The sequence below is a fragment of the Linepithema humile genome, chromosome 2 (genome assembly GCF_040581485.1).
Source record: "Linepithema humile isolate Giens D197 chromosome 2, Lhum_UNIL_v1.0, whole genome shotgun sequence".
Classification (NCBI taxonomy): domain Eukaryota; kingdom Metazoa; phylum Arthropoda; class Insecta; order Hymenoptera; family Formicidae; genus Linepithema; species Linepithema humile.
In genome coordinates this window covers 10929562-10957114 of record NC_090129.1, presented here as the reverse complement: position 1 = coordinate 10957114, position 27553 = coordinate 10929562, and the positions used below count along the sequence as shown (strand labels likewise).

General features: G+C 37.0%; 2 protein-coding genes across 8 annotated transcripts in view; one reads left to right on the top strand and one right to left on the bottom strand.

Annotated features, from left to right (window-relative positions):
• Positions 1 to 27416, top strand: part of LOC105669477 (protein toll-like) — a 50937-nt gene extending 23521 nt beyond the window's left edge. Inside the window, exons 1-7 of the mRNA XM_067349339.1 lie at positions 703 to 1139; positions 1844 to 2068; positions 2950 to 3968; positions 4058 to 4349; positions 12698 to 13075; positions 24431 to 24679; positions 24974 to 27416. Coding sequence (XP_067205440.1) covers positions 1868 to 2068; positions 2950 to 3968; positions 4058 to 4349; positions 12698 to 13075; positions 24431 to 24679; positions 24974 to 25864 — 3030 coding nt within the window. The 5' untranslated portion in view covers positions 703 to 1139; positions 1844 to 1867 and the 3' untranslated portion in view covers positions 25865 to 27416. Of the gene's footprint in view, positions 1140 to 1843; positions 2069 to 2949; positions 3969 to 4057; positions 4350 to 12697; positions 13076 to 24430; positions 24680 to 24973 lie in introns of the transcript that reaches the window.
• LOC136997924 (tudor domain-containing protein 7-like) lies at positions 13554 to 24436 on the bottom strand. Of its 7 annotated transcripts, none has more exons than XM_067349348.1 (15): positions 23410 to 24436; positions 22713 to 22911; positions 22512 to 22621; positions 22236 to 22389; positions 21873 to 22138; positions 20831 to 20932; positions 16610 to 20449; positions 16110 to 16345; positions 15850 to 15996; positions 15485 to 15712; positions 15337 to 15399; positions 15198 to 15250; positions 14885 to 15117; positions 14642 to 14801; positions 13554 to 14561 (listed from the first exon to the last, which is right to left on the bottom strand). In XM_067349348.1, exons 1-4 carry the CDS (start codon positions 23592 to 23594, stop codon positions 22320 to 22322), a joined length of 564 nt encoding a protein of 187 aa, XP_067205449.1. In that variant the 5' UTR covers positions 23595 to 24436; the 3' UTR covers positions 13554 to 14561; positions 14642 to 14801; positions 14885 to 15117; positions 15198 to 15250; positions 15337 to 15399; positions 15485 to 15712; positions 15850 to 15996; positions 16110 to 16345; positions 16610 to 20449; positions 20831 to 20932; positions 21873 to 22138; positions 22236 to 22319. The 7 variants fall into 6 exon arrangements, with proteins under 7 accessions (XP_067205449.1, XP_067205450.1, XP_067205451.1 ...); XM_067349349.1 differs by having other exon boundaries at positions 21873 to 22133; XM_067349350.1 differs by having other exon boundaries at positions 21873 to 22106.
• Positions 27417 to 27553: the final 137 nt, after the last annotated feature.

Below are 27553 nucleotides of genomic sequence, written 5' to 3'. Positions count from 1 at the left end.
GTTTACCGCTTCTTTAAATTTCAACTTTTTTATAATACATTTTTTGAATAATGCAATTTTTTCAACATATTTTAGGTTGGCATTGAAAATGGGTAACCTTATATGATACTTAACTTTACCTATTTGCATGACTTAATTAGTTATGCAGAAATATAGCAAAATATACATACGTACACAAATATGTTACTTACAATTTAGAAACATTGACAATATATTATTCACTGACAAATGTTGTTCATCTTCTTTAAACAATAGAAATAGAAATATTTAAAAATATTATTAATTTAAATCAGTTTTAATTTTTGTTTAACTTATTTTGTAATTAAATTTTCTAATTAAATTTAAATATCAGTATGTGTAGTATGTGTAGTATAAATATAATAGTGTGACAAACATCTCGTATTTAAAAAATTAGAACGCACGCAGTAAGGTAATCTTTCTCCATATCTTCCTTTCTTCCTTTCATTTTGCGGTTTCGTGATAGGAAATTCTGCTGATTATTCGAGATTAATTAAGTGAGATGCTGATAATTGTTTTAGAAAGTCTAAAAATATCGTCAAGAAAAATTAATTATTTATGTTTTGTGCTTTTAATTTCTTACGTATCACGCATACAATTAAACACATTTTTTGTATATTGTATAATTATACATAGCTAAAAAAAACTAAATAACAGTGAAACAATAAAAGTGCGGAAACAGTCAAGAGAGAAAAAAAAAGTTCGCGATCACTCAGTCAGTCCATGTTGAACCAGCTCAGGGGCAACAACTCTCCAATTTTCATTGGTGAGAAAAGTGTTCAAGCTCCGATCAGCCACCTAACAGATGACTGATTGTTTGAAATATACTGTTTGCGAATGTGAAACGTGATTATAATTTTGCTAATTAGATCTGGCATGATTCTTTTTATGTCATTTTATTAATCCATTGCTTATTTCATAATTTTCAAAGAAACATAATTCACAATTAAAACAAATTGATCTATCAGAAATGTGAAAGGAACATGCCAAGCAGTGCATATGTGTGATACTCGTAGATAGAAATATTATCCAGCATCATTTGTCATCATTATTTTTTATTAAAGAAAGCAATCTAAAAACGGAGCTCGAAAACATTTGCAACGTATTTAATATAATATAAGGTGAGTAAATAGTATGAATTTTATTTTTATGAATGTATTTATGCGTCACTTTCTGTTAATGATAATTCACGTATGTAGTGTAGAATTTAATTGTATATTCGCTCTGTAATTAATGCGTTTACAAAATGTGTAAGTTTTACAATCGTTAAGAAATAAATATTGCCGGGTAATACAATATTTTTTTATTTGTTGATGTAATTTATTTTCAAGAATAATCGATTTCTGTTTTTCTAAACATTGCTTCCTACTTGCTATAATATTTAAAGATAATAAAGAAGAAAATTCAAATTATTATTTGCAAGTGGAACATGTATATTTATATGTCACTTACGTAAACAATAAACAGCGTTTAATAATTTTACTGTTGTGTTCCTAACACGATTTACATACACAGCTAAATTAAACCTAACTAATTCGTAAACAAATAACTGCACTTATCTGTGCAAAAATTGTCAAAACCAATCCATGTATTATAATTTTTATATACAATTCTTATACATATTATACACATTATAAAACAAAATGCTAGCAAAACAAAGTGTGTCTTTAAGACAGGTCCTACGATTTTTTAATTATTTGAGACTTATTTGAAACTTTAAGAAATAAATCTATCCAATATCAGAGAGTATCTCAAAGTTTAAAAAAATTCTTTTTCTTTGTAATTATTAAATTAATCTTTATTTAATAATACATTTACTCAATAGTTTTCATAGGTTAATCAGACGAAAATGAGTACCCGTCATAAAACATGCATCATAATTCACTTCATCGCTATGATAAGCATTTTTGCTTTCCAATGTCCAACAAACAAGGAGTGTCGATGTCGAAATTGGGATCACTTGACATTCTTTTATATGAACTGTACAATAAATAATAATAATTCTGTTTTGGAAATATTATATACTAACCTCGCATTCAATGTCTTAAACGTACGTATTCAATCAATCATAACCGTTTCATATTGATGTATGTATATCTACACATATCGCACACCCGCAAAAAAAGTGATACAAATAAAAAATATCAAACTATTAGAGAGGAAAGAAGAAATTGCTTTAATAATAACGTTTTTCATTAATAATATCATAAATTAGTTTTTATTTCAAAGTCTATCACTAATTATAATTTGTCTAAGGCAAGGTTGAATTTACAGAAAATAATTCCACATATCTATACTTGGTTAAACAATAATTTTTAAATTAATTATTTACGGCAGTATTAAACATATCGGTCTCATGCGGAAAGTATTTAAATTCAACTTCTATCACTTTCCCTGATTAAGAACCGATTTAGAACGCAATCCGCACATAAAACAAAATTCGAAAAATTTTGACTGGTGTCACTTTTCTTGCGATTGTGCGATATATGACTTTCAAACTTTATGTACTCACAATTAATATTACTATAAAACTCTAAATTAAAAGCTATAAAATTATAAATCGACTAATATAGATACAAAGAGATTTTTTGCTAAATTATACAATTCAAAAATATTATAAGACATCGAATATTAAAAAATATTAAACTTTTCATGATTACGATATTCACGTTTTTTATATTTCATAATATCTTTCGTACAGCAAAGTATTTTCTAAGAAAATTTTCTATTTCATCTTTCTTTAAAAAGTTCTTCAATGTCTTACTTACAACTATTTATTTTAAAAACTATTTATTTTACTTCTACATACTATTAAAAAATAATTTTGTATCAAGTTCATGAAAAGTTTCACAAATAAACGTTTTTTCTTTTTTCTTTTAACTTTTAAATAATTAAATCAAATTTACATAAAAAATGTTTTTTTTTACATAGATTACCTGTGTCAACTCAGCGGACTTGTCAAATTTTAATCTCGACATATGGAATATTACGTTGCATAATACTTCTTGGGCTTCTGACTACTGGATGATATGGATTAATGACTGTAATTTATCTAAGAACATCAAATTGATAAACATTGCACAAATGCTAAATGATACAGACCTGGAATTAATATTTTTTGCATCACAAAAAAACTTAAACTTAACCTTGGAAAAGCATCATCTAAACGGTTTACAAAATTTGAAAAAACTGTTCATATATAACTACAACATACACCATGTGAACAAAGATCTGTTAGCCAATTTGCAAAAATTACAGATCCTTCACATAACAAACACCAACTTAGAATCTTTGGCCGTTGAATTTTTTGATTTTACCCCCGAATTAATTTGGCTCTATTTGAGGAATAACAGTTTGAGACGGATAGAATCCACCACATTTGATAAGCTGACAAATTTAATACATCTGGATCTACGTAAGAATTATTTAACCGAGTTCCCAGCGGGCATTTTCGACAAACTTGTCGCTCTGAGACACCTCGATGTGTCAATGAATGACTTATCCAGTTTACCAGAAAATATATTCGCAAAGCTGGAAAACCTTAACAATCTTTTTCTAGAAGGGAACAATTTTACAAATCTGCCAAAAGATCTTCTACGAAACAATACAAAATTGGCAAGAGTTTACTTAAATGACAACCAGAGAAATTTGACTTTATTGGATGGATTTTTTAGCAATTTAACGAAAGTGAAACATTTGAAACTGATGAACAATGGACTAATCACTTTACCGAAAGATCTCTTTTGGGGATCATCGTCGCTGGAAGAGATTGTATTGAGTAACAATTACCTCCAATCTTTGCCCGTAGAAATATTTCGAGATTTGTCATACTTAGAAATATTGGAATTGGACTCTAATTATCTAGAAGCTTTGCCGGATAATATTTTCAAAAATACCAAGAAATTAAAAAAATTGAATTTATCAAATAATCGCATTACTACCATTTCTAAGTATGTTTAAATCGCTTTTATTATATGAATTATAATAATTGCTTACGTTTTATAATTTTACTGATACAGAAATCTTTTTTATATTTTAGAAATTTATTTGATAATTTATTCCAATTGGAACAACTAAATATGGAACGAAATCATCTAAGAACTATTTCCGATTATAATTTTTACGATTTAAGAAATTTAAAGATTGTTAACTTGTCTCACAATTATCTTACGTTATCTAAATGGTCCCATGCATTCGACATATGGATTGACAATGACATAGAAAAATTATATTTAGTTAACAATAGCATTTCCGAAATATTGTACGATTGGATAAAAATGAAAAAACTTCAGACATTGGATCTCAGCTATAACAACATATCTACTATAAAAGTAAGTATTTAAAACAGCACCTTGAAAAGTGATATATACAGGGTGTTTTAAAGTTAAACAATTAAACATCACCAGTTTGATCAATAAATATATTAAAGAACCTTCATTGATATTCCTTTGCAACTCGAGATTTTCCATTGCAGAAGTCATATACAAAAATCATATCTGCGGAACTTTTTGTTCCAGAACACTTTTCACATTTTATTATGAAATTTTACCATGTACTGATAGAATAAACTAATTTCAAAACTGACATAGATTCACTCATTCATCGAAACTGATTACCTTCGATAATTTCAAATAATAAACATAGCAACAATAAACTTATTAGATAAACATTGCTGACCTACTTTCATTTCGTAATATATTAACAGCGAAACCGATTTATTAATAATAAATCAGTTATTTATAATCGTAGAACATACTGTGACAAAGTTTGAGCATTTAACTTTGGAACACTGTGTATATTACATATATGAAATTGTTTTTGTGAATGATGAATATATGACAATACCTTTGTAACGATGCAGCCCGCTGCATCGTTACGGCTACGGACCGTACATCGTCCGTAGCCCACCAAGGGCGCATCGCGCGCCGATAAATTTCGCATCAAAAACAGCGGCGGTCAACCGCCGAAAATCCCCCACACCCGACCGTTCCGAAATTCCGTATTGTGGGGGACTCGCCGCCGAAACCGCCGATGCTTGCCGATTCGAAATCATTCGGCCGCCAGCCGGGTATAAAAGAGGCCCGGCTGAACGTCTTCTCACCAGACTCCGTTCGCTGATCGACAGCGAACAAACCTGCTACGAGTGTCCTCGTAGTCCCGACCGAGCATACTCGGACTCTATGCCTTTACCAGCACACGAGAATCCTCGTGTATCGCCGAGCGTCCTCGGTAATCTTTGCTCCCGCATACGAATATCTTCGTATACCCGCCAAGCGTACTTGGTTCCTTCAGGCCACCGAACTCTGTATTGCGGGTATTTCCGCATACCTAGCCAGGTCGCTATTCTAAATTCCGTCTTCGTACGAGCATCCTCGTACTCCCGCCGAACGTAATCGGCAGCCTAAGTCCGCACACCGCGTTTATTCGCCGGGATTTCATAACGATAATCCGTCCGGCAAGCAACACCGCGTCGACCAATCCGCGCCGCCGAATAGTCCGCATCGATCTACGATCGAACAGACTCGCGATACTACGAACGCACTCACCGACGAGCGCTCCGTCTCGTACCAACCGTTGCGACACGATCGCCCGCGCTTGCGCTCTCGCCGACCGCACCAGGACGCCTCACGTCACACTAAATAATTATTCCACCGTCGCCTCAAATAATTATTTCTTTATTACGATACTTCGCATTGATTTTCACGTATACTTCGCATTTATTTTACGCCGCCTTAAATAATTATTTCGCCACCGCTCGAATAATTATTTCATTTTGCCGATATCTTGCATGTATTTTCACGTGCTTTCGCTTTTATTTTTGCGCCGCTTTAAAATAATTATTTCACCATTGCTTAAATAATTATTTCGCCTTTGCCGATATCTTGCATTTATTTTCACGTTGTTTTTACTTATATTCTGCGCCGCTTTAAAAATAATTATTCCACCGTTGCTCAAATAATTATTTTACCAGTAACGAAACTCCGCATTTATCTTTACGCCACTCTGTATTCATTTCACGCCACTTTAACAGAACTATTTCGCTGTCACTTGTTAATTACTTCACCGATATTTGGCTAATTTATATACTATTTCAAATTCATCTTACGCACGCTTCGCATGTATGCACGAGCATTGTAGCAGATCATTCGAGGCAAATCGTATCAACATCTTTCTCAATAAACACTGTTTCATTATTTTTCTGATAAACGAGTATTTGGTTTATTTGACATACCCCCAACCGACCGAACCTGGATTCCGGCGAGCTAATCCGCGTCCGCCGAAGCTCACACGGTTTCATGGCGCCCGAACAGGGACCAGATAAAGGGGTACGTCAAAAAGATCTGCTTACAATGACTTCGTGGATACAACGATTACCGCGTTCCGAAGTGGCGCGATTATTACAGAGCCGCGAGCTCGAATGCGACGGCAACTTGGACGATCTCCGCCGACGGTTACGTGAATACGTTCGCGCACATCCGGGGGATATCATCCCTCCGACCGATGAGCCAGCAGAAACTGAGGTCCGCGCGACTCTGAACGTTCCGCTATTGCGACTTCCGGGTAACTCGGGCCGCGCAAGTCCGAGCGACGACGACGACCGGGCCAGCTATTACTCGGCACCGAACCCCCCGACCCCCATTGCCAGCCCGTTCGATCCTGCAAAAGCAATGGATCAAATCCGGAAATGGGGGTGCCATTTCAATGGCAAAGAACCAATCGCCTTTCTCGAGCGAATTGAGGAGCTCCGAAGAATCTACCGATACTCCGGAGACCACCTCCTCCTCGGCCTACCCGAGATCCTAAAAGGCGAACCACTATTGTGGTACCGGAACCGACGCCACGCGTGGGCAACATGGGCCGATTTTGTGGCCGAATTTCGCGGCCACTATCTTCCGCGACGCTACCAGGCCCGCCTTCGTAAGGAAGCCACGAACCGCCGCCAGCTACCCGACGAAGATTTCGCGAAATTCTCGACCGCCGTACTCACCCTCGCGCGCCGCGCGGGGGGGTATTCCGAAGCAGAGACGCTCGATCTCTTAATTGAAAATATGGATCCAGAATACCGTTTATATATTCGTCCACACGACGCGATCAATTTCGACGAGTTATCCGATCGAGCCGCGGAATACGAGGAGCTCATCGCGCAACGCCGGCAGCGCGACCGGAAGCCCGCCGAAGCCCGGAGCATGGCTACCACCGAGTATAAGCGAGAGGAATGTTGCTGGCGTTGCAAGCAACGGGGCCATACTCGGCTCAATTGCAAGCAGCCGCCTCGCAAGTTCTGCTCGCAGTGCGGGAAGGACGGCGTATACTCTCGCGATTGTCATCCGCCGGCGGGAAACGCCACGCGGGCCGGGGCGACGGCGGCCGCCGACCGGCCCTACTAGAAATTATCTTTCGGCCGCGTCCACACGTTGAAATCACGTGCTGCGGAAAGATAATTACCGCCCTTCTCGACTCGGGCTCCGACCGGTCTTTTATTAACCGAACAATCGCCGAATACGTTTTAGGAAAGGGCTATCGCCCTCGCGCCATACGCGAACACGTCACGGTAGCTGACGGCGGATCCGCTCCAATCACCGAGAGTTTTCGACTCACGATCCAGATGGAAGGAGAGAGCTTCTCTCACGACTTCCAAGTACTTCCGGCGTTGGGGACCGAGATGTTGATAGGGGTAGATCTGTGGGCCTATCTGGGGATAACGCTACCGCCACCGCCATTGCCAAAACTCGCGCTCTCCGGTAACATCGGCGCGATATCCGACGGCCTGACACCGCGCACCGGGGAAGAAACGCAACAATTACGCGACTTCCTAGAGCGGGAACTCGCGCTATTTCAGGGCATCACCGGGCCTACCGACCGAATCGAACATCACCTGCGATTAACGGACACCCGACCGATTAAACAGAGGTACCGCCCCCGTAACCCGGCCATGCAAAGTATCATCGACGAGGCGGTTGATGAAATGGAGCGAGAGGGGGTAATCGAACCATCACAGAGCGCGTGGAGCTCGCCTGTGGTGATAGTAAAAAAAAAGGACGGCAAACCCCGGTTTTGCATAGACTTTAGAAAAGTCAACGCCGTAACCGAACGCGACGCCTACCCCCTCCCGCACATAACAGCCACATTGGATAAATTACGGGGAGCAAAGTACCTATCCACGCTCGACTTAAAAAGCGGGTATTGGCAAGTGCCATTAACCGTCGAGAGCCGACCTATTACCGCGTTCACCATTCCGGGGAGAGGGCTAATGCAATTCCGCGTCATGCCCTTCGGGCTGCATTCCGCGCCCGCTACCTTCCAGCGCCTCCTCGATACCGTGCTAGGCCCCGCGTTGGAACCGAATGTGTTCGTATATCTAGACGATGTAATAATCGTCAGTGCCACTTTCTCCGAACACTTACGACACTTAGCCGAAGTGTTTCGGCGACTCAGAGAGGCCAAATTACGCCTCAACCCAGAAAAGTGCCACTTCTGCCGAAGCGAGCTAGCCTACCTCGGCCATATAATAACACGGGACGGCATCCACACCGACCCCGCTAAAATAAGCGCGGTCGCTCAATGGCCCGCTCCTACTACCATCCGGAAGGTCCGCCAATTTCTCGGCATGGCGTCATGGTACCGCCGTTTTGTGGAAAACTTTTCCACCCTCTCCGCGCCGCTCACGCGGCTAACCCGTAAAAACGCGCGCTGGCAATGGGGGTCGGAGGAGGAAAACGCCTTCAACGCCCTCAAGAGGGCATTAATAACAGCGCCCGTACTCGCCTGTCCCGACTTCCGGTTACCGTTTAGCTTACAAACCGACGCAAGCAACTACGGCCTCGGCGCCGTTTTGACACAAAACTTCGCCGAGGGCGAACGCGTAATCGCGTACGCAAGCCGCACACTAAACGCCGCCGAGAAAAACTATAGTGCTACCGAACTAGAATGCCTCGCGGTCGTCTGGGGAATCCGCCGTATGAGAGACTACCTAGAGGGGTACTCTTTCACGGTGATCACGGACCATCAGTCACTGCGTTGGCTCAAAAACCTCGAAACCCCCACCGGCCGATTGGGGCGCTGGCTCTTCGAGCTCCAGCAATATCATTTCGATATCCAGTACCGTCGCGGAGCGTTGAATAAAGTTGCCGACGCGCTCTCTCGCGAACCCGAGGTCTGCGCCGTTCAGCCAGCCGCCTGCGCCTGGTACCGCGGGTTAATTAAAAAAATAAAGAGAGAACCGAAGAGTTACCCCGACTACGCCATACGCGGGGGTAAACTCTACCGTCATATACGCCACGACTTAGAATTCCGTGACCATACGGAAGACGAACAGTGGAAGCGCTGTCTCCCTCGCTCCGAGCGAGAGAGAACGATCCAGCGGTTCCACGACGAACCGACCGCCGGGCATTTAGGCGTCTCAAAAACGATCCACCGCGTCACCCGCCGTTATTACTGGCCCGGCATGTTCCGAGACATCGCTCGCTACGTCCGGAGCTGTGAAAAATGTCTCGCGTACAAGCCCTATCAGGGCAAGCCCGCCGGCCGCGCCCATGCGCACAATGTAACAGCCCCATGGCAACAGGTCACGATTGACCTGGTGGGGCCTCTGCCGCGATCTGCAAACGGGCATTCGTGGCTCTTCGTGCTACAGGACCGATTTACAAAATGGGTCGAACTACAACCCTTGCGCCGAGCCACCGGGGAAACGATCAGTAAAACCGTTGCCGAACGCATAATATATCGGCACGGCTGTCCCGAGATGATCATATCCGACAACGGGAAACAGTTTGTATCGCGCCAATTCACCGGCCTGTTAAAATCGTTCGGCATAACGCATCGCACAACGCCAGTATACACGCCGCAGTGCAACCCCGTGGAGCGGACCAATCGGACGGTCAAAACTATGATCGCGCAGTTTGTCGAACGCGATCATCGCCTGTGGGACCGCCACATTCTCGCGCTACAATATGCGTACAATAGCGCGGCGCACGACGCCACCGGATTTACGCCCGCCTTCGCAAATTACGGGCGCGAGTTAGCACCGCCGAATCCGGAAGACCGAACGCACCCGAACGCGCCAATTCCGACTACCACCTGGCGGCGCCATCTAGACGAGGCCCGGGAGCTAATGACAGGAAACCTCGCACGAGCCTTCCAACGGCAGGAACCGTATTATAATCTGCGGCATCGCGATTGGCGGCCCAAAATCGGCGAGACAGTTTGGCGCCGCGAGCACCCCCTGTCGAACAAGGCCGCCGGCGTAAACGCCAAACTCGCGCCGAAGTACACCGGCCCCTACAAAGTAGGCCGGATCATCACCCCCGTCATATATGATTTGCGTGATAAGAGGGGGCGATGGCTAAGGCGCATCCACGCGCAAGACTTAAAACCGGGAAACGGGGATGAGACCCCCCCAGTTAAAGATAAAGTCCGCAATTCCGGGGAATCGGACTATATAAAGGCCGATTCCAGGAAGCCAGATCACTTGTTCAAGATGAGCACAAAGAACATCTTGAGCGCAATCGAGGCCCTCTTGACCGAGGAGCCTCGACAGGCCGCGATGACGTCGCAGCCGTTCCGCACCGTCCCCCGAGTGGGGACGTTAATACAGCGTTCCGACGCTGAAAACCGCCGAAAGGCGATATTTTTGGCGACACCACCACCACCGGTGCCGCGACGAAGAAAGCAGAAGTCTCCGGGCGACGTGTGCAATGCCACGCACACGCCGCTACCGGAGCGAAGATCCGCGGCCACCGCGCCGACCACCGCACGGACCAAGCCGACCAGGGCCGTAAGGATACGACCCTGGAGCGGCCCAATGCCGACGACTTCGGTCATTGGACCTCGGCCGCCAATGGCCGTTCAGACGGTCGTTGGAACTCGGCCGCCAACGGCCCTTGCCGCACCCGCAGCCGCCGCATCCCGGCCAACACCAGCCGCCGCGACAACGACGCCAGCAACCGCCGTCATATGGCCACCACCGGCCTCCGCTGCACCACCGCCGCCGCCGCCGAGATGGGATCCGGCGTCTCCACCACCCATCATGGTGGAGTACGCCCCACGAGCATTCGCGGCAATACCGTACTTCTCGGTAATGAAGTCGAGACGGTATAAGCTCCGGACCACCGACGGCAGGAGATACAAGCTCCTGTTCTCCAGGGAGGGGCGACTCCTCGCCAGCCGTCAGCTGCCTCCGCAGGCTTCCGGCTCCCCAAGAAGGGGGGTGATGTAACGATGCAGCCCGCTGCATCGTTACGGCTACGGACCGTACATCGTCCGTAGCCCACCAAGGGCGCATCGCGCGCCGATAAATTTCGCATCAAAAACAGCGGCGGTCAACCGCCGAAAATCCCCCACACCCGACCGTTCCGAAATTCCGTATTGTGGGGGACTCGCCGCCGAAACCGCCGATGCTTGCCGATTCGAAATCATTCGGCCGCCAGCCGGGTATAAAAGAGGCCCGGCTGAACGTCTTCTCACCAGACTCCGTTCGCTGATCGACAGCGAACAAACCTGCTACGAGTGTCCTCGTAGTCCCGACCGAGCATACTCGGACTCTATGCCTTTACCAGCACACGAGAATCCTCGTGTATCGCCGAGCGTCCTCGGTAATCTTTGCTCCCGCATACGAATATCTTCGTATACCCGCCAAGCGTACTTGGTTCCTTCAGGCCACCGAACTCTGTATTGCGGGTATTTCCGCATACCTAGCCAGGTCGCTATTCTAAATTCCGTCTTCGTACGAGCATCCTCGTACTCCCGCCGAACGTAATCGGCAGCCTAAGTCCGCACACCGCGTTTATTCGCCGGGATTTCATAACGATAATCCGTCCGGCAAGCAACACCGCGTCGACCAATCCGCGCCGCCGAATAGTCCGCATCGATCTACGATCGAACAGACTCGCGATACTACGAACGCACTCACCGACGAGCGCTCCGTCTCGTACCAACCGTTGCGACACGATCGCCCGCGCTTGCGCTCTCGCCGACCGCACCAGGACGCCTCACGTCACACTAAATAATTATTCCACCGTCGCCTCAAATAATTATTTCTTTATTACGATACTTCGCATTGATTTTCACGTATACTTCGCATTTATTTTACGCCGCCTTAAATAATTATTTCGCCACCGCTCGAATAATTATTTCATTTTGCCGATATCTTGCATGTATTTTCACGTGCTTTCGCTTTTATTTTTGCGCCGCTTTAAAATAATTATTTCACCATTGCTTAAATAATTATTTCGCCTTTGCCGATATCTTGCATTTATTTTCACGTTGTTTTTACTTATATTCTGCGCCGCTTTAAAAATAATTATTCCACCGTTGCTCAAATAATTATTTTACCAGTAACGAAACTCCGCATTTATCTTTACGCCACTCTGTATTCATTTCACGCCACTTTAACAGAACTATTTCGCTGTCACTTGTTAATTACTTCACCGATATTTGGCTAATTTATATACTATTTCAAATTCATCTTACGCACGCTTCGCATGTATGCACGAGCATTGTAGCAGATCATTCGAGGCAAATCGTATCAACATCTTTCTCAATAAACACTGTTTCATTATTTTTCTGATAAACGAGTATTTGGTTTATTTGACATACCCCCAACCGACCGAACCTGGATTCCGGCGAGCTAATCCGCGTCCGCCGAAGCTCACACGGTTTCACCTTTGTTTTTTAATTTTAGACTGAAGATTTACTGTTTTCATCACACAACGTTCTAGTGAATTTGACTCATAATAAAATACAAAATATCCTTTTACACGATGCCGAAGATATCACAAAAATAAGAACAAAAACTGATCGTAGCATTAGAGTATTAGTGGAAAATAATCCATTAAATTGTGATTGTGACGTGTACGATTTTCTACGTTATTACGAAGAGGAAATGAGTAACGTTCGACGCTATTTTCAGATAGAATTACACGATTTAACTTGTCATAGTCCAAAAGAATTAAAAAAAGTCCGGTTATATTCTAGAAATTTAACCTGTGAAGTACAAAACACAGATTCCATATGCCCCGAAAAGTGCGATTGCTTTTTGAAGCCTCATGATAAAGCTTTCCCAGCAAACACAGATATATAACAACTATATTGCAACAATAAAACAGAATGTAACATGTAATGTAACATGTATGTTACATGTAATACAATTGTTAGTTGTAATTTCCCACTCACAGGCTTGTTGCAGTTCTATCACATAAATATAACGCGGTACTAAAATGCCACGTAACTGTTATATAAAATAGATATATCATGCAAATAACATGCAATATAGTTGTTATAAAACTGTTATTAGATTTGTTATTGAATAATTACATTCTTATTAGGTTAGGAATTAAATTAGGTTATTAGCCTGTAAAAAATGCAAATCTCAGAAATAACAGATCCGTGAATTAATTCTAAGCAAAACTAAATAAAATATTTTTGTGAATTAATATTTCATTTAGTTTTGCTTAGAATTAATTCAAAGTTCTGTTATTTCTGAAAGTTGCATTTATTACAGGCTAATAACCAAAAGCTATAATAGAAAAATCAAATCATAATTTGAAAAATATTTTATTTTACAATGTTTTTTTTTATTTTACATCAGTTTTATATTATATAATATGTACATTAAAGAGGATTGCAACATGTAACATTTTTTCACTAATTTAGCTTAAAGTTAACAGTAATTCTAGCATTAAGAAAAACATTTATGCACTTAAGATTATTTATATGTGACAAATAACTTTCGAATATAACATAATTGGAGGCCAATGCGGACTTTATCTCCAAAAAGAGATAGTCCCAGCACTCACTGGCTTAGATTCTAAAAATCTCGTCAGTGCGGACTCTGTCATTTTAAAATTGGCAGTCCCAGCACCCACCGACGTAATTGGAAACCAATGCCCTCATCAAGTTTAAGCCAATGCGAACTGTATCAGGCAATTGATTTGTTATCTTACTTATAAATTTATTAAATAATAATTCTTCAACTATTAATAATCATTTCAATTAAAGAACGTAATGAATAACACTAACCTCTAAAGGACGGGAAGCCGATATATATATTACTATGACATATACCTCAAAGTTTTAAATTGAAAACTTTAGAAATCGTTCGAAAACCATCCCCGTCCTCTAAGGGTTAAGACCAATAAGCATGAAAAAAAAATTAAGACCGATGAATAGGTTCAAACCAATTGACCAATAATTTTTAACCAATTAAAATAATTAATTACATTTATAAACAAAAAAAGATTAAGACCGATAAACAGGTTTAAACCAATTGACCAATAATAATTTTTAACCATTAAAAAAAAATTACATTTATAAACGAATTCGACGATTTAGTTTACCCCGCAGTATACAAAAAAGTTCGATGAGGCCAACATCTCTCGTAGAGCTTTGATAGTCATACTTCTGACTACTCCACACGTGTGTTTACTCCATTTCCTTCTCCTTAGCCTTATCGCTTCTTTCCTTTCGCTGCTTGGCAAAGCGAAACCATTCGCTGGCGATATTATCAAATTCAGTCTCTGTAAGACTGAACTGCGATGTTATTTCTCCTGCAAAAATTAAACACAATACATTAATGAAAACATTTAGAAATTTTTATTTATAAGTTTAAGAATATATATTAACATACCTTTTAGAATATTTATCACCTTTAAGTTAGAAATGCGAAAATTATTTCGTAACCCTTTCCAAGAACATTGCATCGCACATTCATTACTGAAGATTTTCTTCAGATTTCGATGTATGCTGTCCTTCGGATTATTTCCGCCGGTTTTTAAGATAAATTGTCTCTGTAACACAACAATGTTTATATACAAATTAAAATTTTAATATTATGAGATTAAACAATTAATAATAAAATTTATAAACTTACAAATTGCACTGCTATCTCCTTCGTACGTAATAATACCTTGTCAAATTCCTGTACAGCATCAATTGTTGTAAAAGGTAAGAATTCTTTCATTATTTCACAATCTTGATGTAGATCCGAAGCTCTTTGTGGATAGGATGTTTTTACAACATCCTCAAGTTTTTTTAAACGTTGTTTGACTTCTTTATGCGAAAGATTTAATACGGCTAGCATTCTTAATATTTGCTGTAGCATTTCTGCAAAATAAAATAATATACATAAATATACATAAAAACGTTCACAAATTTTAACATTATAAACAATCTTAAAAATTTACCTGTTATGTTTGAATTATTATATCAGTTTGCAAATCATTAGTATTTTCAAATCCTAAAATATTTTAATAAATCCATTATATATAACAATAAAAATTTATTATGTCAATACTTTATTTATTATTTTTTTCAATAACGTACCTTCTATTATTATCGGTGTGTTGAGGTCTATATTACTTGCAACATGTGATTCCATTTCTCGTTCTGAAAATGTATTAACGTATTATTTTTTATAATACAATTATTGCGAATTATATATTATTATATGTTATAATTGTTATATGTTAACCTTGTTGTGCAGTTGCTGCCATAGCATAGTCGCTTGCGTTTGATATGGTTGGGATTGCGTTTGATTGTGATTTATTTAATATAGATGCATTTGATACGAATGCATTGGAAATAGATGCATTCGACATAGATGCATTTGATATAGATGCATTAGAATATTCATATTCTAAACTGAGCGTATCAGGATACAAGGGTGATGCTGATATTGCATTCGAATACAAGCGGCTTTCTGTAAATAAAACAATAAATTTTATTTAACATTTATAATTGTGCAAAAAAATCATTTAAGTATTACACTTTAATATTTATGTAATTGAATTATTAATTCAAATATTGATAAACATTAAATTTTCATATAATACATACTTTTTTTATTTGCACATGGGTCAGATTCTTCCTCACTACTGCAACAATTGAAAGGAATATGTTGCCTTTTCCCTCGTCCTAATCTTTCTTCATCTGTTGTTTCATAATTTGCATCTGATGCATTTTTCCGAGCGGATTCAAGAGATGCTGCAATGAAAAAAAGAAAGTATAGTATTTAGTAAAATCGTGAAAATGTTCAAAAATCTAATTTTGTATTATTTATTATGCAATGTAAGATATAAAAATCTTTAAATACTTACTACAATATTTTATAAAGTTCACGTCATATCGTTTCCACGTATTATTTGGATGAGCACAATTTGCTATTAGCGTTGCACAATTGGCTGTCCGTGGTGGCCACCAACATTCACGAACTATATTATTATGTTGAATGAGCCACAATATTGGAATTTCAGAAAAAGTTCCATCCGACAAAAATTTTACTACAGCGTAGTTTGTTTCTTTATTTACTTTGGCCATGATCTTTTAATGTAATCTAAAAAAAAAATAACATATCAATTTATAAGGTCTAGAGAAATAAAAATCTTTTTACTAATTTTATCATATTTTGATTGAGAAGAATTTATTCATAAAATTAATAAAAGTTTCATATTTCCAAATCGTCAGTTTAGGAATAAATAAAGCGACATAATTGGACGATTCTCTATGTTAATAATTTTAATCGAATAATTAAACTTTTTTCCAATTTTAAACTTTATTATATAAATGTTACTAAATCTTTGCTATTTTGTACACTTACCTCAATACCAAATAGTGCCCTTGTACATAAATCCGCTAGATATATTCAGTGTTTATTTGATAAACACGAAAGAATCAATTTTAATTTTGAAAATTTTTTATAGTTCATTATTAACGTTAAAAAACTTCTTAATTCACATTACCTTTATATGAAACATTATAATACATGCAATCAAATTTATTGCATCTAATTTTCAATAATTTACGCTGCAATATATCACGAGTGCAATAAGGATACAGGACAAAATTCAATCTGAGCAGTGAAAAATCTATCTATGCTTTCATAGAGTTTAAACCAGTGCGGACTCTATCTCCAAAAAAAGATAGTCCCAGCACCCACTGGCTTAGACTCTGAAAATCTCGTCAGTGCGGACTCTGCCATTAAAAAATTGACAGTCCCAGCACCCACTGACGTGATTTGAAGCCAAAGCCCTCATAGAGTTTAAACCAGTGCGGACTCTATCTCCAAAAAGAGATAGTCCCAGCACCCACTGGCTTAGACTCTGAAAATCTCGTCAGTGCGGACTCTGTCATTTAAAAATTGGCAGTCCCAGCACCCACCGACGTAATTGGAAGCCAATGCCCTCATCAAGTTTAAGCCAGTGCGGACTCTACCTCCAAAAAGAGATAGTCCCAGCACCCACTGGCTTAAGACTCTGAAAATCTCGTCAGTGCGGACTCTGTCATTTAAAAATTGGCAGTCCCAGCACCCACCGACGTAATTGGAAGCCAATGCCCTCATCAAGTTTAAGCCAGTGCGGACTCTACCTCCAAAAAGAGATAGTCCCAGCACCCACTGGCTTAAGACTCTGAAAATCTCGTCAGTGCGGACTCTGTCATTTAAAAATTGGCAGTCCCAGCACCCACCGACGTAATTGGAAGCCAATGCCCTCATCAAGTTTAAGCCAGTGCGGACTCTACCTCCAAAAAGAGATAGTCCCAGCACCCACTGGCTTAAGACTCTGAAAATCTCGTCAGTGCGGACTCTGTCATTTAAAAATTGGCAGTCCCAGCACCCACCGACGTAATTGGAAGCCAAAGCCCTCATAGAGTGTAAACCAGTGCGGATTGTATCAGACAATTGATTTGTTATTAGAAATCATCCTTATAAATTTATAAATTACAGTTTTTATAAATGTAAGACCAATATAGAAGAAAAAATATTAAAACCAACAAAAACCGATGGAACTTTGACTAATAAAGAAATATTTATTAATGTAAGACCAATATAGAAGAAAAAATATTAAAACCAACAAAAACCGATGGAACTTTGACCAATAAAAAAATATTTATTAATGTAAGACCAATATAGAAGAAAAAATATTAAAACCAACAAAAACCGATGGAACTTTGACCAATGAAGCAATATTTATAAATGTAAGACCAATATGTTGAATAAAAAAAATTCAAGACCAATAATAAGAAAAAAATTTGAGACCAATAAGCATAAAAAAAATTAAGACCAATAAAAACCGATGGACTTTAACCAAATAAGAAATGTTTACAAATAATGGATCAATACGTACAGATCAGTCATTTAAAAAAAATTCAAGATCATAAGCATAAAAAAATAAGAAAACCAAGAAAAACCGATAAACCTTAATCGAAAACAGTGTATTTCTGATTATTTCCGCCGGTTTCTAAGATAAATTGTCTCTGTAACACAACAACCTTGATATATAAATTCAAATTTTAATGTTATTTAAGCATAACAAGAAATAAAGACCATGACCTATATAAGCATAATGAAAAATAAAGACCGATAAAAACCAAAAAACTTTTATTTGATATGGTATTGCAATTAAACAGTATTTTCTGTTGCAGTAAGTAAAAGCGGAATTGTGATGTAAGAGCCTACTTCAGAAAGATTTTTAACTTTCAAACATTTTCTGGTTATTCGTGTTACTGGAATTTTAATAGTATTTGAAGTCGTATTCTTTGCAATTTGAAATATGCCAAGTCTTTCTGAAGGACATGGTGTTGTGAAAAAAGAAGTTGGATTTAAAAAACACTGCGCAAGAACAAATAAAACATTATTTTCTTCAAATATTTCTAAAATAAAAGCCACCGACTTGTTATCTATTAAAACACAATTATCAATTTCATTTATACCAATTTTGAAATTTTGAAATTGTAGATAAGAAATTCTGTTGTTTTTAAAAATAATGATTGGATATTGCATAACGCGGAACGGTTGGATTGGAAGCTGTGATTCTTCGAATATACGATTGGACAACTCTTCTAAAGGTTTTCCGGATTGGTGTAATTTTCGTTTTATTTTCTGCATATAATTTTCGTATTTGAAACAACTAAAATTATCTAAGCAACCAAAGGTTTGTACATCTTTGGCTATATGAAGCAAGTTGTGAACATTATAAGACAGATATTCATCACCGTAGATATTACCAAAATTAGAAACAAACCATATTAACAATGAATTCGCATAATCATTGAATGAAATACATAATTGAGGATCAGCCAATATCCTTACAGCAATGCTAAGAGTAACAAAGTGATTGTAACAATACGGAGATAGCACAGATTTCATAACAATTATACCCGTGTATAACAAAAATTGACGGAATTCCGTTGCCTTCCATCTGTCTACATCATTTAAAGATCTAGGTTTTCTTGAAAATTCGGATGAAATGCAATATTTTATCGCTAATAAATCATGTGAAACGGAATCAACATCACCTGTTACTAATCTGACATCTTTTTTTCCTCTGACCCATAATTGCAACATTCGTTTCATAACACCTAAACAAACAAGATGCATATAATCCAATCCAATTTGCAATACCATGTCAATTGAAAGTCTCTCTAAAATAGAATCACCATTATGATGTTCGGATTGAGTCCGATTTCTAAATGACTGATCTGTACGTAAAGCGTTATTTGTTTCTGGAAAAATCACTCTATTTCGCACAAAATCACCTTCTTGAATGCATTTAGAACATGCAAAATATCCCGTATGACCTTTTGTACATGTAATAAATGATTTTGCTGGAGCATCACATACTATTGCATTTACAATAACTACATATTTTTTATTGGAAACAATTATACCATTTTTGGAAAGTAATACCAATTCATCGACAAAGTTTGCTAAGAAATCATTGCAATTATTTGGTTTGCACATACCGTGATAAACTCCAATTATAACTGGCAACGTATATATATCAATATCTTGAATAGAAATCATTATTGGCCAGAATTGACTACCAGAACTTTTTGAAATTGGCAACCCATCAACATTAATATTAATCTTAATGTTATTATCATTAATAAAATTTGAATACATTTTTATTGATCGTTTCAAACCTGATGCAAGACCAAAATGGATATATTTACCACTGCCCAGCGAAATAAAAGTTGCAGATGTATTGCGTGGTGTTTTAACTAAAACCCTAACATCAGTAGGCAATTCAACGTGACCGTGTTTCCTCAAAATTTGTAGTAATTTGTTTGAAGTATTATGTGATATACAACGCTCAATTATGAATTGTTGTAAATCTTCTGTTAAAGTTGTACCATTATTGCATTCGCTATCTGTTGAAAAACTTTCCTGCAATTCAGAGTTATGCTGAACATTTTCGTTATCTGACAGCAATTGTGCTGATAATTCATTATTTTCGTCTTCATCTTGGGAAATGTTAATTTTAGACGTTTCAACACTATTAATCATAGTTGTTTTTGTATTTGTCATTGCACTAGACGCCTCATCCAATTTAATTAAATGCAAAGTATTATAATTAAGAACTTTATTTAATTCGTGATTTATTAATTGATTCTTTCGCCTTTTGCATAAAAACTGAATATCTTTAGGCATGATGTATTACTATAATAAAAAAATAAAAAAAAATAATAAACAAATATAAAATATATATATATATATATACAATATTTTCAATTATAGATTAGTATAGATTTGTTGTTAGTACTAATATGTCAGTTATTAAATTATACAAAGTATAATTATACAAGTACAAAGTATTTAACTTTTTAGTAACTTTGTAAAAACTTTCTTAACAATTTTTAATTTTCCATTTGCTCTTATAATCTTTGAACATCAAATTTTCAACATAAAAATATTAAAATTGAAATAGATTGCAATTTGCATAAGTTTCAATATATAATTTTGTAAATATTATAAAATATAATCTAATATCGTATCCTAAATATATAATCTAAATATCGTAATTATGAAAAAGTTACTTACCAACAACGGAATTCTAATCGTGTCCCAAAGTCTGCACCGCAGTTAACAGTTGCCAAAAGTTTTAAATTAGTTTACAGCTCGCTGTTTATCGCCACTGTAATACTGAAAAAATTGAAGATAATTATAGCATTTAATCTTATTAATACATAAATTTATAAAGAAATATATAAAAATGCATACGTATTTGACACGCACAATGTGAGAGACGTCTAGCATTTGTTAAAAAAATAACACGTATGAAAAACTTGAATATCAAAACAAAAGCATGTAACACACACGTGTATGCAAATATATACAGAGTGTTCCAGACTTATCGCAATACCCTTGAATGTCAGATTTTGAGATTATTTCTGAGATGAAAATGTAAACATCAAAATTAATGGGTGTTACGATAGATATGGAACATCTTGTGTGTGTGTATTTAAATCAAACGATAAGTATAAATAAGACAATGTAAAATTCTAAATAAAGATGATAAATATTTTTACAGACTCTAGTATTATAAATAACAATTTATCAAGAACCAAAAGATGATAAATCCTAAACAAGACAATGCATTCTTGACACAAAAAGAAAGCTTCATTAAGGGGTATAAACAGGGTAAAATTTTGAAAAAATCGATTTTTCAGGCCATATATGAACAAGAATATCAATATTCCCTGATTTTATTTAAGCAACGCATACGATCAATTTGCTGTCAACGAGGCAAAAACAGCTGTTTAAGGTTACCTCTTGTAAAACAGCCTTAATTATATTATACAAGGCTATAAAAATTTGTATATATACTTGAATATTAATTGCATAAAAATACCATTAAAAAAATTACCTGACTTCATTATATATATATATATAATACTCGCACGCTCCATTATACCGTGTCGTGAAAGGAGAAAAAAAAGTATCATTTACGTATCATTCGATTTACGATCCATTAGTTATTTACGTATCGTACTTTTACGAGGAACTCACGTTTCACGGTATAACGCCGTGTATATAAGAAGATAACGCGATCATAAAGAAAATATTGCTGTCGTTTACAAACCAATTGCAACGAGCTAACTAGACGACGAAAGATTCTTCTCCAATCCATCGATGAATTTGGCACGCTTCTCTTCCACCAACAGTCAGTCGATGTATATGTCTTTCTTGGTGCTGACGTCGATCAATCTTAAGCCGAGCATGGTGTTAGCAGGAGAGAAGTGATCAAACGCCGGTTCGACGACCACCGAGACGAAGTTCTTGTCCAGCACCAAGTCCTTGAACCTCACGCAATCGCCTACCAACCAGTCGTTGTTCATTGATTCTATTCTTATTTATTGTAAAAAAAAAAGAAAGTTATTGCTAAAACTCATTGAAAAAATAATTCAAGTCGAGTTCAATTGTGGGAAGAGCGCTTTTCTCTTACCAACAAGTTTCGCCTTCACTGCCTGATACGGCAATCTTAGGAACTCGCTTTTCAACGGCTGCAGACTACTGTGTTGCACTATCGTCACATCACCGAAGTCACAGAAGTACACAGACACTTCATTATCGCTGATAATATTGGTAACGTATATACCCTGAAAAAAAATCAAGTGAGTTAATTGAAAAACTATTCTTTCTTCGCGTAACTGTAAAATGATGTGTGTATTATCTATATAAATTTATAGATCTATAGACAGAGATGTGCGAGATCGCATACCTGTACCAGTCATTGTTGAATATCCCCGCGTAGAGCATGCCCTTGCTGACAGTTTCCAATGGTAGACCATCGTATGTGATGTAGCACTTTTGCAGATCTTCCATCATTGCCTGGAAAAAGATAAAATTCCGATATAATAATTTATTTTGTTTGACTGCTTAAGCTTCAACATAGGCAAAAAATATATGCCTTTGTACGTACTTTCAGCTCATTCGCATCATTTAATGGTTGCACGTTAAAGTGTCCCGAATGTGCGGCCAACGTTATGTGAACATCAAAGTACTGGCCGATATTCGAAATCGTGGGCGGGTTCAATTTGCCGACAGGCTCGAGAGCACGAGAATTCTTGCGTTCCACGCGTTTCTTGGTCTTGATATTATTGTTGCTGTCTTCGTTGACTCTGCAAATGTAATGATAAAGCGTTTACGATCAAGCTTAAAAACTAAAGAACGCAAGAGCAGTGGAACAGAATACAAAAAAATATGAAACACAAGTCAAATGTAACAGACATATCCCTCTCTAAAAAAAGGCATATTATTATTTACTTTTGAAGTTTCTTTTCGTTGTCATCGTGACGATTATCAATCGATTTATCTATTGTCAAGTTCGCGTAGATGATTTCATTTATTATCGATCGGTTGTCAGAGATGATTGCATTTGACAGTTTGTAAGAAAAGAAAAAAGGCGCGCGCTACACGTGCGCACGTATGTCCTAGTTATAAAATATACAATAAAAGACACAACAATAAGACGATGCATTCTTGACACAAAGAGAAAGCTTCATTAAGGGGGACTTCTATCTTGTTAGGCAAAAAAAAAATCGTTTCTTTTTTGTATTTTTTAAAAGGCTGGGACTTCGAGAATGTCTCTAAAATGGCACAAAGATACGAATACTTACTTTAATAGCTGGCTGTCCAAGTTCACTGCTTGATTAATGGAGGCCAGTATGTTATTCGGTCCGACTCTTTTAAATATCTCCACCACCGGGATTCCACCGGATGCTATTCTGATGACTTTCGTCAAAAGCAGATCCGTGTCCGAGACTAGCTCGCGGAATCTGGCCACGAGCTTATCGTCGTACATCGTCGCAGTAATGATGTCCAGATAGATTTGTGTTGCCCAGATGCGTCACCTAAGCAGGAAGGATGCAGAATATCTTCTCCAAGAGATGCAGCAAATTGGATTTGTACTGCTCCTTGTATCCCTCGTCGATGAAGAAAACCGTGACGAGTCCGGCCTCGGATTCTATACATTGGACTCGATGCCAATAGTCGTCCTCTTGAACGGTCTAAAAATGGCCGATGATCCTGCTGACACCGAGGTTGATTCCTTCTCATGATTGTAATGCTTCTTCATATCAATCACCAAAGCACGCGTGCGCAAGTGTCGTGTAGCTCTCACGGTCCAATTGCGCGCGTACAAGCAATGCACGCGGCGCAATAAAATGTACGAGCCAATCGCGCGCATAGAAGACAATGCGCGCGCTGTATACCATTAGTACCGTTAAATAACCTAATGTAAATAACGTAATATTAGCTATTTACATTAGAGTCCGTATCCGGTTTCTGCTAATGACTAATAAATCCCGCGTAATTGAAAATAATAAATTAAATTATTGCAGAAACATTATAATACAAATTTCTTTACCAATATCAAAATAATTGTTATATGACAGGTTTCATAACATTAATATAAAATCAATATAACATTTGTTGTATAATATGTTATATTTATGTTACATTACTTCTATTTTTAAATAACGAGAAGCTAACAAAGCAATGTAACAGCTATGAAATAGCTATTATATTGCGTCTAAAAAAGAAATTTATATTAATGTAATATAAATACCGTGTAACATCTGTTACATTACATGTTACTTTCATGTTATGTTGCAGTTAAATTCAGTGTTTGCTGGGTTCATATTTGACTGTTCTCATAAAAACTTAACTAATGTGCCAAACAATATAAGAGAACCTGACATTCATTTTATTCAAAATTTGACAAAATCAGTTAAAACAATTACGAAATTTTATTTGAATTTCTCTCATAATCGGTTAACACAAATGCCAGACTTGGAAAAATTAAAACTCAGATCAGTAAATAAACTTTTTTTATCTCACAACGACATATCTACTATTTCCAAAATTGGATTATCGGAGACAACAGAGGTGCGTAATTTAACTGTATTTTACATAAAAATAATTTATACAAAAAAATTTAAAGAAACTGTTAGAAACGTATGCTACGGAAACAAATTCGAAATGTCTAATTAAAAAATTTGACAAATTGATTTTGAATTTTTTTCACAAATAGCTATATATAATAATTTATAAAATATATGTATATATGTATATATGGCCGAAATATAGAATTATAAAAATTATTTATCCTTAAAAGTATTATAAAAGAATGTTAAGCTTTATCATTTAATTTAAAACATACTGAACATACACACATTTCAGGATTTGGAGCTACACAATAACAACTTATTAAGAATAGATCTTGATGTACTGAGATTTTGGAACCACTCTGCCAATTTAACTCATTTGACGTTACATGAAAATCCTTGGGAATGCGACTGTGATGCTAGAAATTTTTATAAATTTATTCATTCAGAATCCGGAATAATCAAAATGCCCGAAGCTTATAAAGTAATATGTCATAGAAAGAATACATCCATATCAGAAATGACCTGGGACGATTTTTGTCCTTCTCACGTAACAATGATTATCAGCATCAGTGCAACAATTGCTTTTATTGGATTAATTGGTAGTATTTTTGGTCTGTATTACAAATACCAAGAACACATTAAAATATGGCTTTTTGCGCATCAGTGGTGTTTATGGTTTGTTACGGAAGAGGAATTGGATAAGGACAGATTATACGATGCGTTTGTGAGCTTCTCGCACAAAGATATCGATTTTATAGCAGACGAGCTGATACCGAATCTCGAGAGTGGCCCAACACCATTCAAATTGTGTGTTCATTATCGAGATTGGTTAGCGGGCGAATGGATACCGGATAATATTGCTAGATCCGTAGATAATTCTAGACGGACAATAGTGGTGCTGTCGCCAAATTTCTTGAAGAGCATCTGGGGAAGAATGGAATTTCGGGCTGCCCATCGTCAAGCGTTAAGCGAAAAACGGACGCGAGTGATACTGATCTTGTATGGTGACATCGGACCCACAGATAATTTGGATCCTGAACTGAGAGCGTACATATCTATGAACACGTACGTTAAATGGGGAGATCCTTGGTTTTGGGACAAATTAAGATACGCACTGCCGCATCAATCCAGACGACCGAGAAGCAACTATGTCCAAAGAGAAGTTCTTGAATCTGAAGTCTAAAATCATGAACTGTGAACAAAGATAATCAAAAACTTATTCATTGTATTTCCTAAAGCACTTGCTCTTTCTCTATCGTGAACTAACTTTTATCAATAAGATATACTATAATGATAAGTCATGAAATTGATACAACTGCAAACAAAAAATTAGTTTCTATAATACATAGAAAGAGACGATTTGACAGCGAGTTAAAATGATAAGTAACATAGAATTATCACAAACGATAAAATGTATTAACTATATTCTTTATCATATGTAGTTTGTAAGATTGTTTATTCAATATTGCTGCACTATGCAGAAGTATAGCGAAATATGTATACATACATAAATATATCACTTACAATTTAGAAACATTGACAATATATTATCCACTGACAAATGTTGTTTATCTTCTTTAAGCAATAAAAATATAAATAATTTAAAAAATTAATTAATATATATATTAAAAAATATTATTAATTTAAATTAGTTTTAATTTTTATCTTATTTTTTAATTAAATTTTGTAATTAAATTTAAATAATAATATGTGTAGTATGTGTAGTATAAATATAATAATGTAACAAACTTTTCGTTTTTTTTTTAAATTAGAACGCACGCAGTAAGATAATCTTTCTCCATATCTTTCTTTCTTCTTTTCATTTTGTGGTTTCGTGATAAGAAATTCTGCTGATTATTCGAGATTAATTAAGTGAGTTGCTGATAATTGTTTTAAAAAGTCTAGAAATATCGTCTCAAGTAAAATAAATTATTTATGTTTTGTGCTTTTAATTTCTTACGTATCACGCATACAATTAAACACATTTTTTGTATATTGTATAACTATACAAAGCTAAGAAGAATAAATAATAGAAAAACAATAAAAGAGCGGAAACAGTCAAAAGAGAAAAATAAAAGATCGCGATTACTTAGTCAGTCTACGTAGGACCAGCTAAAGAATAACAACTCTCCAACTTGGAGACAAAAATGTTCAAGATTCTATCAGCCGTCTAACGAATAGTAGATTGTAGTTAACAATATTTTGAAATATATTGCGTGCGAGTGTGGAATGTGATTATAGTTTTATAAATTAGATAAACATAATTCTTTTATGTTGTCTTGTAAACCCACTGCTTATATGAATTTTCTAAGGAACATAGTTCACAATAAAAACAAACCAATCTATCAGAAATGTTGAGGAACATGACAAGCAGTGCATATGTGTGATACCCGTAGATAGAAATAATATTGTCCAGCATCATTTGTCATCATTATTTTTTATTAGAAAAAGCAATCTAAAAACGGAGCTCGTAGACATTTACAACGTATTTAATATAAAACAAGGTGAGTAAATAGTATGAATTTTGTTTTTATGAATCTATTCATGCATCACCTTCTGTTAATGATCCTTCACGTACGTAGTGTAAAATTAAATTGTATATTCGCGCTGTAGTTAATGCGTTTACAAAATGTGTAAGTTTTACAATCGTTAAGAAATAAATATTGCCGGGTAACATAATATTTTTTTTTTATTGATGTGATTTATTTTCAAGAATAATTTATTTTCGTTTTTCTGGACATTGCTTCTTACTTGCTATAATATTTAAAGATAATAAAGAAGAAGATTAAAGTTATTATTTGCAAATGTGACATGTATATTTATGTCACTTACTCAAACGATAAACAGCGTTTAATAATTTTACTATCTTGTT